The sequence below is a fragment of the Rhinopithecus bieti genome, unplaced genomic scaffold, assembly GCF_001698545.2.
Source record: "Rhinopithecus bieti isolate Rb0 unplaced genomic scaffold, ASM169854v2 scaffold_24982, whole genome shotgun sequence".
Lineage (NCBI taxonomy): Eukaryota > Metazoa > Chordata > Mammalia > Primates > Cercopithecidae > Rhinopithecus > Rhinopithecus bieti.
This window is the reverse complement of record NW_016811565.1, coordinates 598,290-615,363: the sequence shown is the minus strand read 5'-3', so window position 1 is coordinate 615,363 and position 17,074 is coordinate 598,290. Positions and strand designations below refer to the sequence as shown.

The following is a 17,074-nucleotide window of genomic DNA, read 5'->3' as shown; positions in this document are numbered from 1 at the left end:
CATATATATATATATATATATAAAGTTAACTTTTAAATTCAGACATACTTTCAACAAATAGTTTTATTAAGCCAAGATACATCTTGCCTTTGTACAAGAGTCAGTTGAAATCTAATGATAAAGGCTGGGCATGGGGGCTCTTGTCTGTAATCCCAGCACTTTGGGAGGCTGAGGAAGATGGATCATGAGGTCAGGGGTTTGAGACCAGCCTGGCCAACCTGCTGAAATTCCATCTCTATTAAAAATACAAAAATTAGTTGGGCGTGGTGGCAGGTACCTGTTATCTTAGCTATTCAAAAGGCTAGGGCAGGAGAATCACTCAAAACTGGAAGGCGGAGGTTGCAGTAAGCCGAGATTGTGCCACTGCACTTCCACCTGGGTGAAGGAGCAAAACTCCATCTCAAGAAAAAAGAAAAAAAAAAAAAAGAAATCTAATGATTAAAAAAGACTGGAAGTGGCAGGATGAAAGTAGACATTCCATGCAACATTAATTAAATGAGGGCAGATACAGTCAAAATAATCATACACAAGCTACATCTTAAGTCAAAAAGTGTAATATTTTATAAAATGTACTTGACATCGAAACTCCCAAGAAACAAAGAGGGACATCAAAAAATAATAGATTCATTCACTGGGAACCTATGACAAGTAAGTGAGAGAGAGAGAGTGTGTGTGTGTGTGTGTCTCACATTAGGGTTCCAAATATATGAAGCAAATAAATATTGACAGAGTGGAAGAAACACACAGAAAGCAATATAATTATAGAAACAAATACCACACTTTCTGCAATAAAAATAAAACAAGAAAAGAAGGTAAATAAGGGAACAGACTACGTAAAGGCAGTATAAAACAATTATTCCAAACAGAGTTATGGAGAACACTCAACAACATCAGAATACACATCCTTCTCAATAGCTCATACAACATTTCCCTTGATAAACCACATCTTTAGCCAAAAAGGAAGTCATATCAAAATTTTTAAAAGTAAACTTCTATGAACTACTTTCTATGATCAAAATGGAATGAGAGCACACACCCATATGAGAAAAAACTGAAAAATTTACAAATATATAGAAATTAACACACTCTTGAGTGTGCTCTTATACAAAGGTTGAAATAGTTAAATCGTGAAGAGGTCCATCCTTCTCAGTGCAATCTACATATTTAATGCCATGTTTTCCAAATTACTCATTGCATTCTTGAAGAAATAGAAACAGCAACCCCAAAAGTATATAGAATCCCAAGAGACAAAGTACACAATAATCTTCAAAAAAAAAAAAAGAAAAAAGAAAGAAAAGAAAAAAGAATGCTGGTGGCATTAAAGTTCTTAATTCAAAACACATTACAAAGCTACAAAATTAAAACAATTTGGTATGAGTATAAAGGTAAAAAAGTGGACTAATAAAATAGAATGCAGCACATAAACTTTCACATATATGGTCATATAAGGAGTTATTTACATACCCATAATTATTGCAGCATTGTTACTCTAAGACAATAGGTGAAAGCAATGCAAATTTCTTTCACCAAGTCATTTAGTAGACATAATTTGAAATATAAAAATTCTGAGGCCGGACGCAGTGACTCAAGCCTGTAATCCCAGCACTTTGAAAGGCTAGCAGATGACCTGAGGTTGGGAGTTCAAGACCAGCCTGACCAACATGGCAAAACGCCATCTCTACTAAAAATACAAAATTAGCTGGGCCTGGAGCCACATGCCTGTAATCCCAGGTATTTGGGGGACTGACGCAGGAGAATCGCTTGAACCTGGGAGGCAGAGGTTGCAGTGAGCCAAGATTGCACCATTGCACTCCAACCTGGGCAACAAAGGTGAAACTCCATCCAAAAAAAAAAAAAAAAAAAAAAAAATTCTGGACTATTACTCAGTATTCAAAAAGCAGGAAATATTCTACCAACCATAAATATAAATCTTGATGGCATTATGCTAAATGAAATGAGCCAGCCACAAGAAGACAGAGATTGTATGAGATATATGAAGAAGTTACACTCTTAGAAACAAGAGAGTGGTATTTGCAAAGTGCCATAAAACAGAAAAAATTGGGGCCAAGCATGGTGGATCACACCTGTAATCCCAGCACTTTGGGAGGCTGAGGCAGGTGAATCATCTAAGGTCAGGAGTTTGAAACCAGCCTGGCCAACATGGCGAAACCCCATATCTACTAAAAATGCAAAATTTAGAAAGGCATGGTAGTGGGCACCTGTAGTCCCAGCTACTCAGGAGCCTGAGGCACTAAAATTGCTTGAACCTGGGAGGTGGAGGTTGCAGTGAGCTGAGATCACACTACTGCAATGCAGTTAGGGTGACAGAGCAAGACTCCATCTCCAAAAAAAAAAAAAAAAAGGAAAACTTGGTAGTGGTTTAATATGTATTAAGATTTAGCTTTGCAAGATAAAAACATTTTAGCAATATGTTACGTGACATTGTCATGATAATTAACATGACTAAACTGAATATTTAAAAATATTTTCTGGTAAATTTTGTTATTTTTTTGACAAGTAAAAATAAACAATAATACCTAAAAGAGATAGAGTTATGATAGTTTTAAATTATAGTCAAATCCAAGTGTTTCTCCCACACAAAATTCATAAAGATTCACAAATAGGATGTTGAAATTACAAGAATTTTGACTTCTCATCTACACAGGATTAGAAAACCATTCAAAACAATTCTAAACAACAAATACACAAGTTATAAAAAAAACTCAGGGATAACATTTATATAGGCAAACAGAGATAATTCTATTGGAAAAAGACATGGCTAATTCATATATGATTTTGCTCCACAATGTTGTAAATTGTACAAAGTTAAATATTGGCACGCACAATTATTGTACTAAAAAATCAAAATTAACAGATGTGTGGTGGCATACCCTCAAATATATAACAAAAAAAGTAAAACTGCAAAACAAAATTAAAACATGGAATGTAAAACTTACTAGATACAATTAGATCAATATATTCATTAAAGAAATCTTAGAAAAAGAATATGGAAAAAATAATACAGAGGTTACTCGAAGATAAAGAAAGGGTGAGGACTTCCCAAATTTTGAGGTAATAAAAGGAAACCCTGTGTCTACTAAAAAAAAAAAAGTAATACAAAATTAGCCAGGTGTGGTGGCACATGCCTGTAATCCCAGCTACTCAGGAGGCTGAGGCAGGAGAATTGGTTGAACCTGGGAGGCGGATCTTGCATGGCCAGGTGTGGAGGCTTACGCCTGTAATCCCAATACTCTGGGTGGCTGAGTCAGGCAGATCACAAGGTCCAGACCATCCTGGCCAACATGTTGAAACCCCGTCTCTACTAAAAGTACAAAAATTAGCCGGGCATGTTGGTGTTTGCCTGTAGTTCCAGCTACTCAGGAGGCTGAGGCAGGAGAATTGCTGGAACCTGGAAGCAGAGGTTGTAGTGATCCGAGATCATGCCACGGCACTCCAGCCTGGCGACAGAGCAAGACTCCATCTCAATACATACAGACATACAGTTATCCTTACCTAGGAAAGCCAGGTTTCTGTAGTTTTCTAACATCACATTCCTATATAAATTTTTCTGTGCAGTGTCCAGGCATTGCCACTCATCCAGAGAGAATTCTATGGCCACATCCCTAAATGTCAACAGTCCCTGGAAGATGCACACAAACACACCTATTTACAAAGTAGCTATGGGCAGAATTTTTTATTTGACTCAAGATAAAATCAGAAAGTGAATAGAACTTGTTCTGACTTATAAGAGTGACTGAAATTATTCCATAAAATAATTGTCAACACACAAATGTTTTCTAATGTATTCTCTAATTCTGAGAGAAGAGTGGCATAATATCCATAATATCAGTGTATATATGATACTTGTCTGAATGATCAAGTGTAAAATTGAGGGCATAAACACAAACATGTACATTTTTGAGTGCTATATTTACATAATACAGAATGAGTTGTGTATATTTTCAGATGAAAAGACATAGTTGTTTTATTTTCAGACAAAACAGATATGTTGAGTTAGAAGGTACCATTCAAATTTTAATGTGTACAATAAACTGGACATCTTGTTAATGCAGATTATCTTTTCAGGAGATCTGAAATAAAGTCTGAGTTACTGAATCTCTATGAAGCTTACCAGTAATGCCAATGTTTTGGCCCCAAAAGACTATTTTGTCAAACATCCAGTAAGTGGAAGAGCCTGTGTTTGTGTGTGTTTTTTTTTTCTAGCCTATAAACAACGATGAGAGCTTTCGTTTACCAAAGAAAGATAAATGCAAAAAAACTTTAAAAAAAAGGGTAGCTGCCAATTAAATGTGATGGTTTATGCACATCAGCTGCATAAAGATACCTAATGATAAAGAGAAAAATCTATAGAGAAAAAATCTGTGAGAGCTTATTAAGTGAGTTATTAACATCAACTGCACCAGGACAAGTTTTTATAGTGTGCAGATACACCCAGAAGGACAAAGCATCACTACTGAAATATTGCCCCCACTAAAGTCAGTTACAGTCTGAATTTAACCATAAGAAAACATCATTTTTGTGGAAAGTTCAAGATAATGGCTATCTTCCATGTTCCACCATTGTACTTCAGCCTGGGCGTTGCTGTGAGACTATCTTAAACACACACACACAATAAAACAGGATATAGAACAAAGATATTCACTGTCAAAAATTTACACTGCTGCAAAAAGGAACTGAAGTTTTCAGGAATCTATGTAACTCACCAATTATCTACCATATTTTTTTGTGGAAATATATTCACTGTCTACAGCTGAAATTGAAGAGGGATTTTTCTTTTTTTTTTCTTGGTAGCTACCATTCTAAAAGCTAGATGGAATTCTGTTTGAAATCACTCAGCCATAAAAAAACACACCTGAGAATATTTCCAAACCCACTCTGAGGAAAAAAAAGGAAGTGAAAATTTTCAACAAATAAAATATATTATTAGATATTAATGTTTTTGAAACTCACCTCTTTTATGCTCTTATATTTTCTTATCTTTCAAGCTCTACTAATAAAACGCAACATATAGTTAAAAAACTGAGGTCAGCTGAGCACAGTGGCTCAGGCCTGTAATCTCAGCACTTTGGAAGGCCCAGGCATGTGTCACTTGAGGTCAGAAGCTTGAGACTATCCTGGCTAACATGGTGAAACTCCGTCTCTACTAAAAATACAAAAACTAGCTGGGAGTGGTGGTGCACACTTGTAGTCCTAGCTACTTGGGAGGCTGAAGAAGAGAATCACTTGAAATTGGGATTTGGAGGTTGCAGTGAGCTAAGATGGCACCACTTCACCCCAGCTGGGTGAGAGAGGGAAAGGCTATCTTTAAAAAAAATAATAATAATAAACCTCAGGTCAAAATAAGTGAACAAATCTTTTCAAGATACAGATATGTCTTACTCAAGTGTCAAGTCAGGCCATTCAATTACTTGAGTGTCCCACCCCATCCTGCTCACTTAATTACTCAATAACCCCTCTCAGAAGACTCTGAACTATGCCCCAGTGAGTGCCTTGGGCACATTTTACTCTGCAAGTTCTTACACCATCTCAATGGAGTCAGATTTCTGGGGTTTGGTAGTTTTTTTTTCCTGGAGATTTTTTTACTATTTTTCTTGCACTATTTTTCTGTCCCCTAAAGGAATTCAGAATGCAGAAATTATTTTTCTCCTCAATACTAGTATCTGATTGGCTGACCAGCAATGTGTCTCCAAGAAACGAAAGTTAAGTTGGGTGAAGACAATATTAATGTCTCAAGGGGTTAACTTAAAAAAGAAAAAAAAAGCAGCAGGAAATGCCTCTTAGCCTCAGGGCATCCACTTGCACACTTGAGAAGCTACACTCAATACCTCAGGTTGTCCTATGAGGGAAAATGACCCAGTAGCTGATATTCACTAGACACTCTAGCAGATATAGCCATGGTGGGTGTCGAGGTTTATCCCCATACAGTACTGAAACCCAGGTCCAAGAAAAACTGAAGGGTGGGCCGGACGCGGTGGCTCACGCCTGTAATTCCAGCACTTTGGGAGGCCAAGGTGGGCGGATCACAAGGTCAGGAGATCAAGACCATCATGGCTAACACAGTGAAACCCTGTCTCTAATACAAAAAAAAAAAAAATTAGCCAGGCGTAGTGGCAGGCACCTGTAGTCCCAGCTACTTGGGAGGCTGAGGCAGGAGAATGGCCTGAACCTGGAGGTGGAGCTTGCAGTGAGCTGAGATCACGGGTCACTGCACTCCAGCCTGGGTGATAGAGCAAGACTCTGTCTCACAAAAAATAAAAAATAAAAATAAAATACTGAAGGGTGACTGAAGACACATCACCCTATAAAGTTTCAAAAGGAAAACCTGACCCAAAAACATTCTGATATCTGTGTCTAGTGAAAATAGAAGAAAAAAATGCATAGAGATATTTTACTATACAGTGTCAGATTATTCTTTGCTTTTCTCTCATAGGAAATATTTTTTTAAAAAATCTTTTTAAATGTGCCATCAAATGCTTTGTCAAAAAATGATTAATAGGCCAGGTGTGGTGGCTCATGTCTGTAATTCCAGCTCTTTGGGAGGCTGAGGCAGGCAGATCGCTTAAAGCCAGGAGTTCGAGACCAGCCTGGCCAATATAGTGAAACCCCATCTCTACTAAAAATACAAAAATTAGCCAGGCGTGGTGGTGGGCAACTGTAATTCCAGCTACTTGGGAGGAGACAAGAGAATCGTTTGAGCCTGGGAGACAAAGCCTGCAGTGAGCCAAGGTTGTGCCACTGTACTCCAGCCTGGGTAACAGAGCAAGGCTCCATCTCAAAATTAAAATAAAAGAATTACTTAAAATAGGTATCAAAATGTATACTAAAGGATAAATAGTTGATAAAGTGCATTAAGGTGGGAAGAATGGCATTTGGGAATGTCAGACCAAACTGGAAATTTAGTATTTTTCTGCAAGCCAGAGTTAGACTGGAGGAATAGGGGATAAGGGGTAGACCTGAGGCCCTTCTTGGGATACTAGTGAAAATTTCAGGGAAAAATCAGTCCTCTGTGGAGTGTGAAAATCATTAAGTGGCAGGAAATTAGATTGAGGTGGCTCTAGTCCCCGGATTTCTACTTCTAAAAAAAGTCTAAACTCAAGAGCATTTTCTGGTAAATTACTACATTGGCGGAAACAAGCCTCGGGTTTAACCAACTATAAACTGCCAATTAAGCTCTGATTACATAACCAGGATATTTCCACCTTGATTTTAAAAATTAAGAAACTAGGGCAGCCGCGGGGCTCACGCCTGTAATCCCAACACTTTGAAAGGCTGAGGTGGGTGGATCACCTGAGGTCAGGAGTTCAGGACCAGCCTGGCCAACATGGTGAACCCCTCCCTCCGTCTTTACTAAAAATTTAAAAAATGGCCAAGTGTGGTGGCGGGCGCCTGTAGTCCCAGCTACTACGGAGGCAGAGGTTGCAGTGAGCCGAGATTAAGCCACTGGACTCCAGCGTAGGCAACAGAGTTGAGACTGTCTCAAAAAAAAAAAAAAAAAAAGAAAACAAAACAAAACAACAACAAAAAGTACATCACAGTACCTAGCCAATTACTCAATTTGCTTTTTATCACGAACCTTATAAAAGTCTTTCCTTCAAGCCCCTTCCATGGATTACAAATTACAAACCACAGCCGGGTGCTCTAAATTATTTAACATTTTCGCGGTGACACCATAAATTTTTAACAGGAAAAAAGAAAGCCTGGGACGCCTATGGACAAAAACTCTTCCCATTCATGAACCCGCACCCCGAGTCAGGATTCTGCCCTGACGTTCCTCCTCCATGGTCTCTGCACAATCTGGGAGAGACGCGGGGCTACTGGTGCAGAACTGCCCAGAGAGGACTCCAGGCCAGGGCACAATCACTACACAGGGAAGAGACAGGACGCCCGGAGGCCCAGCTGCCAGCGCAGCCGCCATCTCATGGCTGAAGGGGACTGAGGCCGAGCTGGACAAGGAGAACTCGGGGCGAACATTGTGGAGCTGACTGCAGGGAGGCCTGAGTCCGGCCACAGCCGCTTCCCACCGGTTCCAACCAGCCCCGTTCCCTCTCTCGGGATGTCGGACCGGCCCTCTCACCATTTCTAGGCTTCCAGGGGGTCCTGACTTCCTAGTTGTGGATCTCCAATAACTGTAGGTCACAGGGCCACAGAGGCTGGGCCTCTAGAAGCAGAAGACACAGAGCGGTGAGCACTAGACTTGGACCTCCTGCTGCAGTGAGAGATAAAGGCCACCGCCAAATCACGGAAGCCGCCCTGTTCGCTCCAGCTGTGTGCCTGATTGGACAGTTCCCAGGACAGCGTCCCTGATTGGATAACGTTTAAGACCCCGCCTTCTCGGGCCCTGAGTGACAGCAGATGTGATTAGAGGTTGGGCTGAATGAAGAAAGATTCACAGCCTCAGCTGCAGCCTTTTCAGGCAGGTCTTCCTCCCTGAGCTGAACCAGGCCCATCCCAGAGCACTGGAAAACTCTATCTCTTCTTTGCTGTCTTTTTCAATGTATCCAAAATGTGAACTTTTTTTTTTTTTTTTTTTTTTTTTTTTTGTGACGGAGTTTCTCTCTTGTTGCCCAGGCTGGAGTGCAAAGATGCAATGTTGTAAGTAAACTTTTAGTGCCACAAAATAAATAGCACTTGAATATAAAATTTGGTTTTTTTTCTACTTAGCAAGGCAATTTAATTTTATAGAAGTGTTTGCCGTTATAGATGGAGCAACAATGAGCTCACACTTAAGAGCGGGGAAGGGGTTCTTATCCCTGAAGCACGTGGCCCTTGCTGCTGTGTCCTTACCCTGTTGGCTAGGATTAGACCGCACAGTAAACTAATTCAGATTGGCTAATTTAAATAGAGTGATGGGGTGAGTGGTTTGGCGGGAGTCAGGGTGGAGCAGGTCGGGGCAGAGCAGGTAATCAGAATGAGTTAATGTGGAGCAGGTGATGGAAAAAGGTTGCTTTACGAGGAAGTTAATTTTAAAAGCAGAAGGCAAAGAATTGAAAATACTGACATTGATTTTTGAAGAGAAATTAAAAACTTATATGTAATACATGATCTCAGCTCACTGCAACCTTTGCCTCCCGGGATCAAGTGATTCTCCTGCCTCAGCCTCCAGAGTAGTTGGGACTACAGGTGCACACCACCACATCTGGCTAATTTTTGTATTTTTAGTAGGGGCTAGGTTTCGCCACGTTAGCTACATTGGTTTCGAACATCTGACCTCAGGAGATCCACCTGCCTTGGCTCCCAAAGTGCTGGGATTACAGGCGTGAGCCACCATGCCTGGCCAACTCAATGTTATCTTTAAAGCAAAATTAGGAATGCCTTTGTTCTCCAGATGTTGGGATATCTGGACACTCCTAAGTCTGGTTCTGCTTAGTAAACATTATTAATTCATTTCCTTAACCATAAACATCTAGAGGCTAGGCATGCCTAACTTGCTGAGAATGCAGCCCAGCAAGTCACAGCATCATTTTCCTGGCCCTCTCTCAAAATGAAGTCACTCTGGTTCAAACGCTTCTGACATATTTTTCCCCTTCTTTTACAAGAGGACCCTAAATCCTAAGAGTTGCAGAGAGACAAAGATTAGTCTTCTGTAACTTTTTCAGGCTGAATAGGGGCGATGACATTCCTGCCTCACTACTGGGGTCTCTTGCATTCAGGGTAGAGAAAGTCAGACAGTGCTGGTATGGTGAAGGTCATTCATAACTTCGAGTTTCAAAAAAGGGTGATATCTGAAAGACTAATAAGTGTCTAATTTAAGAAAGCATTTAGTGAGCTTTTAAAAAAATTCATTTAGTGAATTTTAAAAGTAGAAGGCAAAGAATTGAACATACTGACATATTGATTTTGAAGAGAAATTAAAACTTATATGTAATATGCGATCTCAGCTCACTGCAACCTTTGCCTCCCGGGATCAAGCGATTCTCCTGCCTCAGCCTCCAGAGTAGTTGGGACTACACAAAGAGTACAACCACAATATGTTTCACAACAGCAAAGCAAAACTCATAAAATTATTCCAAGTAAACTAAACAGGAAGGCTTTTCAAGAAGTAGACGGTTGTTGGAACCAAGCTGATATAGGATTGAATGATAATGCGTAAATGGTAAGAGTGTCTAAAACTTGTATAGCCTGGGTAATATTATGTGAATAGTCTGGAGCATACACATAACATTCGGTTGTGAGCAAAGCACAAGATCCCTTTTCGGTCTCTGTTAAAATGTCTACATACCCAACAGTTTGTTTGATTATGTAGAGAGGATGAAGTCTGTGTCCACTCAGTAAATAAGTTACTCTCTGCATGATTCCAACTTATACCCAAAAGTAGAATGTCAATCCATATCTTTTATGTTACCCATCCCTGTCTCATCTTCTGAACAGGAATTGGAGGTCACTTGCTCATGGGAATAAACAGATCAGTCTCTTGAGTTCTGCTGGCCTGTAGGACTTCATAAGAGACAGGTTTAATTTGAAATAAGTGGACCCAGCCATTTATTCCCAGAATTTAAACTGCTGTTGGGTTACTAAAGAGAACTTGATAGGGTCCCTTCCACTTTGGGGAAAGTTGATCTGCTGGGGATCCTTCTTTCCAAGTTTTTAATGGGACCAAATTTCCCAGCTGGGTTGTAACAGGATTATCTTCCTTAGCTGGGGAAGGGAATCTTTGATTTCTATATTCAAAGAGTGCATTTTGCACTTGTCACATAATTCTGTAGCTTGAAATTATCTGTGTTTATTAGAAGGTATGTAGCTAACAAAGGCCTTCCATACATTATTTCAAAAAAGTTGAGCTGCAGATTTCCCTTAGAGGCCACTGGAACTTGTAATAAGGCTGCAGATAACAAAGACAGTCAGGTCTTCAATGTTTCTTGGCAGAGCTTAGCAAGAGTCCTGTTTTGAATTTGATTAGCTCTTTTTACTTTCTCTGAAGACTGTGTCCTCCATGCTAAGTGAAGGCGATACTAAATTTCTAGGGCTGAAGATATATTTTGTTTAATTGTCACTGTGAAAGATAGGCCATTATTGGGCTGGGCACAGTGGTTCATGCCTGTAATCCCAGCACTTTGTGAGGCCGAGGTAGGCAGATCATGAGGTCAGGAGTTCAAGAACAGCCTGACCAACATGGTGAAAACCCATCTCTACTAAAAATACAAATATTAGCCAGGCATGGTGGCATGTGCCTGTGATCCCAGCTACTTGGGAGGCTGAGGCAGAAGAATTGCTTGAACCTGGGATGTGGAGGTTGCAGTGAGCCGAGATCACACCACTGTTCTCCAGCCTGGGTGACAGAGTGAGACTCTAAGAAAAAAAAAGAAAAGAAAGGCCATTATCTCTCTAAGCTCTTAGACAGCCCCAAACTAGGAATTCTTTATTTATTTTATTTCATTTTTTAGAGGGAGTTTCACTCTTGTTGCTCAGGCTAGAGTGCAGTGACCCAATCTTAGTTCACTGCAACCTCCACCTCCCAGGTTCAAGCAATTCTCCTTTCTCAGCCTCCCAGGTAGCTGGGATTAGAGGTGCCCGTCACCATGGCTAGCTAATTTTTAAATATTTTTAGTAGAGACAGGGGTTTTATCATGTTGGCCAGGCTGGTCTCAAATTCCTGACCTCAGGTGATCCACCTGCCTCAGCCCCAAAATGTGCAGGAGTTACAGGCATGAGCCACCATGCCCCGCGGAATTAATTCTTTTAGTGGGAGTTTAGGAACCTCCATTGCCTTTTCAGACCGGGTAGGAAAAACCTTGATCCAAATGGTGAAGGTGTCAATGAATACTAATAAACACTTAAATTTTTGACATAGGGACATCTGAGTATAGTCTATTTGCCAGTTTTCACCACAGTACATTCCTCTATGCTGAACAAGCCTTACTAAAAGAGGAGGTAAACATTGGTCATTTGGGTTATTCCAGGCACATAGTTCACAAGCTTGAGTTATGTGGTTTACTGTTTTAAGTAACCCTTTTTCTATAAAAAGCCAAGACATTAATTGAAACAGGGAATCTCTTCCCAAGTGAGTAGAGTCATGCAAATGTTTAACTATTTTTCACTGATTAGCACCTCGTGTTAACAGTTTATCAGGAGTGCCTAGCAAAATGCCTGATATTTCAATAAGCGTCCCTCTGTCACCCACTGGTGTCCTTTAGCTTCTAGGACTTCTTGTACTTGGTGTGGGTTTTAACTTCCAGGTGTTGTTCTAAAGTCAGTTTGTTGGCTTCATCTACCAAAGCAGAAGTTGCTGTGACTGCCCTGAGTCATTCAGGCATGATAAGAAAATTTTGTAGGAAAACCAAAGTCTCTGAAAAACAGCTTAGAGATTAGATAAAATGGCATCTATGGGCTTGTCAGTCTACCCCCGTGACCATACAGTTTTGGGACGACAGAGACCCATTATAATGGGTCAAAACAGAGTAACCAGTCGGAAGAAAATTAATATTCTTTTTTTTTTCTTTTTTGAGACGGAGTCTCGCTCTGTTGCCCAGGCTGGAGTGCAGTGGCATGATCTCATGTCACTGCAACCTCCGCCTCTTGGGTTCAAGCAATTTCCAGATTTTTTTTTTTTTTTTTTTGTATTTTAGTAGAGACGGGGTTTCACCATGTTGGCTAGGCTAGTCTCAAACTCCTGACCTCAAGTGATTTACCCACCTCAGCCTCCCAAAGTGCTGTGATTACAGGCATGAGCCACCATGCCCAGTGAAAGTTAATATTCTTACCTGCCATGGCAAAGGTTACCAAGGCTTCTTCTGTTATGTGGCTAGTTGTCTTATGGAAGCTGTGGTGAAAGGTCTCAGGCCCCATCACTCTTGGGCACTTGCCTAGCTGTTTCACCTATCATTATTTTGGGTGCCAATGGCTCTCTTCAGAAAACTGGACAAACCCTCTTCCAGTGGCCAGTTTTCTTACAGTGTGCACCCTGATTTATGCCCAAGGCATTGTGATTTGGGTTCCCAGCTTTGGGCTTCCCATCTTTCAGCTTCCCTTGTTGAGGTCAATCCCAGGAGGCAACCCTACGTGGGAGGTTAGCTTAAGGTTGCAACCAAGAGCAGCACCTTGTGGGAGGTTCTTTTTGCTCTTTCTGCTTCCTCTTCTTTGTCCCTGTTATTAAAAATTAAAAATGTCATATCCAAAGCTGTTTAGTAGAAGTTTTGCGACCAATAGCTGCTTTTACAAGTTTCTATGTATATCAAGGGCAGACTGGGTTATAAAATGTACTCCCAGAAGGGTTTATCTTTCCTTGAGGCAGGATTAGTGTTAGTATATTTCCTGATTGCCTCAACTAAATGCTATTGAAACAAAGCTGGATTCTCATCTTTGCACTGAGAAACTTCCTTTTTCATTCATTTTTTCATCTCCTGTAACAAACAAGTGACCATATGATCTCTTCTCCCAAGTCCTCACTGCCCCTTTGATAGTTCCACTCTAGATCTTGATCTGGAACTGCTATACCTCCTTTCTGATATATATTATGGTTTGGATTGTGAGCTATACCTCATCTCCATGGGTCCTAGCTGTACCCCAGATGCATTGTTTCTCTTCCATCACACAACACAGAGACAACAAAACATACAGATCCTGCCCAGTTAAACTATATGTCAGAGTTAACTTCTTGAACTCATCTATGAATTTTCCTGGATCTTGAGAAATGATCAAATTTGTCTTATAATAGAGTCAAACCAGACATAGAAAAGGGGACATGTCCTCTCACTGTGCCTTCTTCCCCATTTGCAACCTGTCTAAGTGGACAAGGATTTCTTTCCTTTTTTTTTTTTTTTTTTTTTTTTTTTTTTAAGCAGGGTGGGGATGGAGTCTCACTCTGTTACCCAGGCTGGAATGCGATGATACCATCTTGGCTCACTGCAGCCTCCACCTCCCAGTTTCAAGCAATTCTTCTGCTTCAGCCTCCCAAGTAGCTGGGATTAGAGGTGCACACCACCACACCTGGCTAATTTTTGTATTTTTAGTAGAGACGGGTTGGTCAGGCTTTTTGGTCAGGCTGGTCTCGAACTCCTGACATCAGGTGATCCACCTGCCTCGGACTCCCAAAGTGATGGGATTACAGGTGTGAGCCACCGTGCCTGGCCTAAATGGACAAAGATTTCTTTTTGGAGGTTGATAGGCAGCTCCACTACGAGTAGTACTCTCTGGGCTCTTCTTCAGGGAGTGGTGGGTGTAGAGTGGGACTAGATAGGTAAGGAGGAGGGACAAAGGGTTCTCAATAGAACTTTTGGGTGGACTAGGAGGAGAAAGGACCAACACATCTGAACTGTCAGAGCTGACAGAAAGAGGTTCTGCTTCATCCAAACATGCCCAATGAACCAAGTGGCAGAGGGGCTTACAGTAAAGGATCATTTTGTATGTGTAACTCTTTTTCTTCTGTGTCTCTCATGAAACGTGCACATACTTGCTGCACAGTTTCATTCTGAATGAGCAGCAAAAATGCATGAATATATGGTATTTTATCCCATTTTCCCTACCACTTACAGAACAAGTCGAGTTGAACTATAGAATAAGTACCCATTAGAGGCATTTTTTCTTGTATCATTTGGAAATTGTTTGCTGCTTTTCTATGCATACCATCATTAAGAAAGGGCACACTCTTAACCCAATCTGTAATCTCTGTTCCTGAGGTTTCAGTAACATGATGTTTCTTTTTTGTTGTAGACAGCCCTGAAGAACAGAATGACAAAAGGCCAAGATGTGCTTGAAAATGCTGGTGAGGGGCATTGGATGAGGAAAGGCCAGGCTCTCCAAGCATTCAGAGACACTTGTGCAACTGTCCTTGCAATTAGGAGCCAGGCCCCAATGAGCTTCTCACTATATGTGTCTTTGAACTATGCTGGGCCCTGCTGTTGATTAGTTTCCTCTATTGAGCAGGTAGCTTATAGTTGGAGTATTTATACCCAGGAGAATGTTCCAGGCCAGCTCTCAGTCAATGTAAAATAACGAAAAAGGGGCCGGGTGCAGTGGCTCGTGCCTGTAATCCCAGCACTTTGGGAGGCCGAGGCGGGCGGATCCCAAGGTCGGAAGATCGAGACCATCCTGGCTAACATGGTGAAACCACGTCTCTACTAAAAATACAAAAAAATCAGCCAGGTGTGGTGGTGGGCACCTGTAGTCCCAGCTAATGGGGAGGCTGAGGCAGGAGAATGGCGTGAACCTGGGAGGCGGAGCTTGCAGTGAGCTGAGATCACGCCACCTCACTCTAGCCTGGGTAACAGAGCAAGACTCCATCTCAAACAGACAAACAAACAAAATAAAAGAAAAAAGAAAAAAAAATGAAAAAGGTTAAAATATAATCTGAAATACATTTAATCAAGGTCGGATATTGAGGATGGGCACCAGGAGGATAGATTTTAGTTGCCCTGAATATATCTTTCAATTAGCATCCATTGAAAGTGAGTCATTTAAAAAAGTGAGAAGGCGGTTTCTAAGTTGTTTACCAAGAATTCATATTTAAAAACATAAGCTATTCATTGGCTAAATACGTATTCTTTTGTTTTACAAATTCCAGAAAAAAGAAATAATGGGTGAGACTGCTAGTCAGAAATGAAATGTCTATAAACAATTGCCCCTTATCTTAGAAGTTTGGGAGGTCAAAGTGGGCAGATCCCCTGAGGTCAGCAGTTTGAGTCCAGCCTGGCCAACATGGTGAAACCCCATCTGTACTATAAATGCAAAAATTATCTTGGTGTGATGGCAAGTGCCTGTAATCCCAGCTACTTGGGAGCCTGATGCAGGAGAATGACTTGAACTCAGGAGGCAGAGGTTGCAATGAGCCAAGATCATCCTACTGCACTACAGCCTGGATGACAGAATGAGACTTCATCACAAACAAACAAAAAACAAAAAATAATTGTCCCTGGATAAAGTTCCACACCTTCATCTCTCTGAGCCTGATAAATTGTGCAGACCTCACAGAACTGAAACTACTTTGAGCTATTTTTTTTTTTCCTCCTCCTTGCTCAGGACACATGAACTATTAACAAGAAAAAATTCAAATATGAAACTTGGCAAGCCACAAGAATAATGCCAGGAGGTGTCATTTAGGAACCTGGCTGTCACCTCCTTTCCCCATCCTGCCCTCCGCTCCCCTTACACACACACACCTTGGATCACAAGACCAACAAAACAACTACATCAGCCACTGAGAGAGAAGCCACAGAAGAACCCAGAACCACTGCACGGCCCCCTTGAACCACCCTAGAATGAACAGCCATTATGAGCATTCAGGAGCTGTTTATTCCCACCTTCACACTACACTAACTTTCAACGGTCACAAGATAGACTGGCTGAAAATTGGTGCTTGAAACATTCTGCATCCCTCAGGAGCTCAGTGCTACAGTCTCAGGTACACACCTGCCCATCGGCCATTCAAATGAAACAATTGTTATCAAGAAACCAGAGTCCATGCAATGGTAGTGGATGAGTCTGAGGTGCATTAGTGACCAGCTAGCAGGGCCTTGGCTGTGTAAACCAAAAGGTGTCAGAGACAAATGTCAATCAATTTGGAAAGTTTATTTTGCCAAGGTTAAGTAGGAGCCTGTGACACAGCCTCACGAGGTCCTAATGACACATGCCCAAGGTGGTTGGGGTATAGTTTTCTTTTATACATTTCAGAAAGTCATGAGACATCAGTAAATATGTTTAAGGTGCACATTGGTTTGGTCAGGTAAGGTGGGGAAACTTGAGGTTGGGGCTTCCACGTCATAAGTAGGTAAGAGAAGAAAGAAAAATATTATTTGAGCCCTTGATAAGTCTTCCACTGAATACATGATTCAGCCTGGCTCAGTATTTTGAGATGGAGTCTTGCCCTATCATCCAGGCTGGAGTGCAATGGTGCGATCTCGGTTCACTGCAACCTCCACCACCTGGGTTCAAATGATTCTCCTGTCTCAGCCTCTGAATAGCTGGGAGTACAGGTGCCTGCCACCATGCCCTGCTAATTTTTGTATTTTTAGTAGAGACAGGGTTTCACCATGTTGGCCAGGCTGGTCTCAAACCCCTAATCTTGTGATCCACCTGCCTCAGCTTCCCAAAGTGCTGGGATTACAGATATGAGCTACCAAGC

General features: G+C 41.2%; 1 protein-coding gene across 1 annotated transcript in view; it reads right to left on the bottom strand.

Moving 5' to 3' along the window:
• The window catches only part of LOC108543503 (zinc finger protein 726-like), a gene marked incomplete at its 3' end in the record, with an annotated part of 12,254 nt that extends 4,156 nt beyond the window's left edge, over nucleotides 1-8,098 (bottom strand). Inside the window, 2 exon segments of the mRNA XM_017893983.1 lie at nucleotides 3,514-3,663; nucleotides 7,765-8,098. Coding sequence (XP_017749472.1) covers nucleotides 3,514-3,663; nucleotides 7,765-8,098 — 484 coding nt within the window.
• Nucleotides 8,099-17,074: the final 8,976 nt, after the last annotated feature.